Source organism: Austrofundulus limnaeus, unplaced genomic scaffold (genome assembly GCF_001266775.1).
Source record: "Austrofundulus limnaeus strain Quisiro unplaced genomic scaffold, Austrofundulus_limnaeus-1.0 Scaffold1695, whole genome shotgun sequence".
NCBI classification, from domain to species: domain Eukaryota; kingdom Metazoa; phylum Chordata; class Actinopteri; order Cyprinodontiformes; family Rivulidae; genus Austrofundulus; species Austrofundulus limnaeus.
This window is the reverse complement of record NW_013954097.1, coordinates 1,370-3,649: the sequence shown is the minus strand read 5'-3', so window position 1 is coordinate 3,649 and position 2,280 is coordinate 1,370. Positions and strand designations below refer to the sequence as shown.

The 2,280-nt window shown below is 44.6% G+C and overlaps 1 protein-coding gene across 1 annotated transcript in view; it reads right to left on the bottom strand.

Moving 5' to 3' along the window:
• Positions 1-407: 407 nt before the first annotated feature.
• LOC106536126 (proteasome subunit beta type-2) overlaps positions 408-2,280 on the bottom strand; it is a gene marked incomplete at its 5' end in the record, with an annotated part of 3,137 nt that continues 1,264 nt past the window's right edge. Inside the window, 1 exon segment of the mRNA XM_014033324.1 lies at positions 408-578. Within this exon segment, the coding sequence (XP_013888778.1) occupies positions 477-578 (102 nt within the window).

Sequence of the window (2,280 nt, the reverse complement as noted above, 5' to 3'; positions counted from 1 at the left end):
AGATAGGAGCGAGTTATCTGTGCGCACACACACACACACACACACGCACACACACACACACACACACACACACACACACACACACACACAGTGTTACAAGGATAAACAAGAGGCTCATTCCTCCAGAGAGCTGCAGCGATGCGTTCGAGTGTTTTCACTCTGAAACATGTCAGAGAGAAAAACATCAAGTTTCTTTGTAAATATTGGCAGAAAAGTAAGAAAGTATAAAAACACTCCTGCTTTACTTTAACTGCACTCAACTCCACTTCCTGTTCTCCTGCTGGACTGACCCGTTTGGACCAGAACCACTGACATGTTTGTAGTGGTGAGGATTAAACGTGCACTCAGAGGAGGGAGCCAGGAGGCTGCAGAGGTTCTGAAGCAGAACAAAGGACCAGGAGGAGGAGGAGGAGGAGCTGAGGGTTTTATTGGAACACAGGACAGTACAAAAACACAGATCTGCTGGTGACACGGCCTCACTTGGAGCTCACGCTCAGCTTCTCCAGGTCATGGATGCCGTCCTTGTCAATCAAACGCACGTTAAAGGAGGGAAGGTTCAGGATGAAGCGTTTGTTCAGCTGCAAACAACAAGAAGAAGAAGGTTGAGCAGGTAGGAGGACACATCTGATCCACATCTGACCTGAGGGTCAAAGGTCACCGCTCAGTCTCCAGCCAGCAGGAAGTCCTACAGGTTCAGAGTGAAGGAGACGACAACAACAACAACAACAACACAATAACTGCTCTTCTTTCAGCAGGAGGTCAGACGTGTTTCTAACATGTTCAGAGTAAAAATCAGGCTTCAACAGATGGTCCTGCCCCACTGCCCGGGGCAGGTAAAACTTTTATTTATTTTTATACGGTCATTTATTCTAAACATTCTGGAAATAAAAGAAGAATGATAGTGTTTTAGAACACGTACAGAGAATAAATGCTTTAATTTGCCGTCCCTGTGTAGAAAAGTTTCATGGTGTCACAGGATCATGTCCTCCTCTRACATCACACAGTGAAGTTTTAACAACCGTAGTTTTTTACACCAACTTTTCAGAGAAAACACTGGTTTTATGTGTTGTTCCCCACAGAGATGATGAAAAGATGGACGCTCTTCAGTCATAAATCCATCTTGTGCTCTGAGAGCAGCAGAGGCTCAGTTCAACAGGCTCACTGTACGGCAGGCCCATGTTACATTTATTTGGCTTCATCACTCTTACATTCCAGTTCTCTGAAATTGTTTTAGGACTAAATTACACAGATTAGTTATTTAGGATAAAATAATTTAATGTTTTATTTACTTGTTTTTTAATTTGCAGATCTTTCCAGCTTCAGTTTATTTGTTGAAGTAAATTTTTTAAAATAAGCGACACATGTGAGTTTTTTCTTCACTCTTTAATTCAGGGTAGAATTTACTTTTTTAAAGCTGTACACTGTAAAGAACCCTGCTTTATGAGATTAATACCAGCTTAATCTCATAAAACTCATGTTCCACAAGATCTTGCAGAAATGAAATCAGAATCATGAAACACCCCTCTGGTCATGAATGTGAAAAGAACTTGTCAGATTTCTCAAAATAAAGTAATTTATTTTAGATATATGACAAGAATAAACATACNACTAGAGACAGACTGGAGACAGACTAGAGACAGACTGGGGACAGACTGGAGACAGATTGAGGACAGACTGGAGACAGATTGAGGACAGACTGGAGACAGATTGAGGACAGACTGGAGACAGACTGAGGACAGACTGAGGACAGACTGGAGACAGACTGGAGACAGACTGGAGACAGAATGGAGACAGACTGGAGACAGACTGAGGACAGACTGGAGACAGACTGGAGACAGACTGAGGACAGACTGGAGACCGACTGGAGACAGACTGAGGACAGACTAGAGACAGACTGAGGACAGACTGAGGACAGACTGGAGACAGACTGGAGACAGACTGAGGACAGACTGGAGACAGACTGGAGACAGACTGGAGACAGACTGAGGACACTAGAGACAGACTGAGGACAGACTAGAGACAGACTGAGGACAGACTAGAGACAGACTGAGGACAGACTAGAGACAGACTGAGGACAAACTGAGGTCAGACCGGAGACAGACTGAGGACAGACTGGAGACAGACTGAGGACAGACTGGAGACAGAATGGAGACAGACTGAGGACAGACTGGAGACAGACTGGAGACAGACTGAGGACAGACCTAGGACAGACTGGAGACAGACTGAGGACAGACTGGAGACAGACTGAGGACAGACTGGAGACAGACTGGAGACAGACTG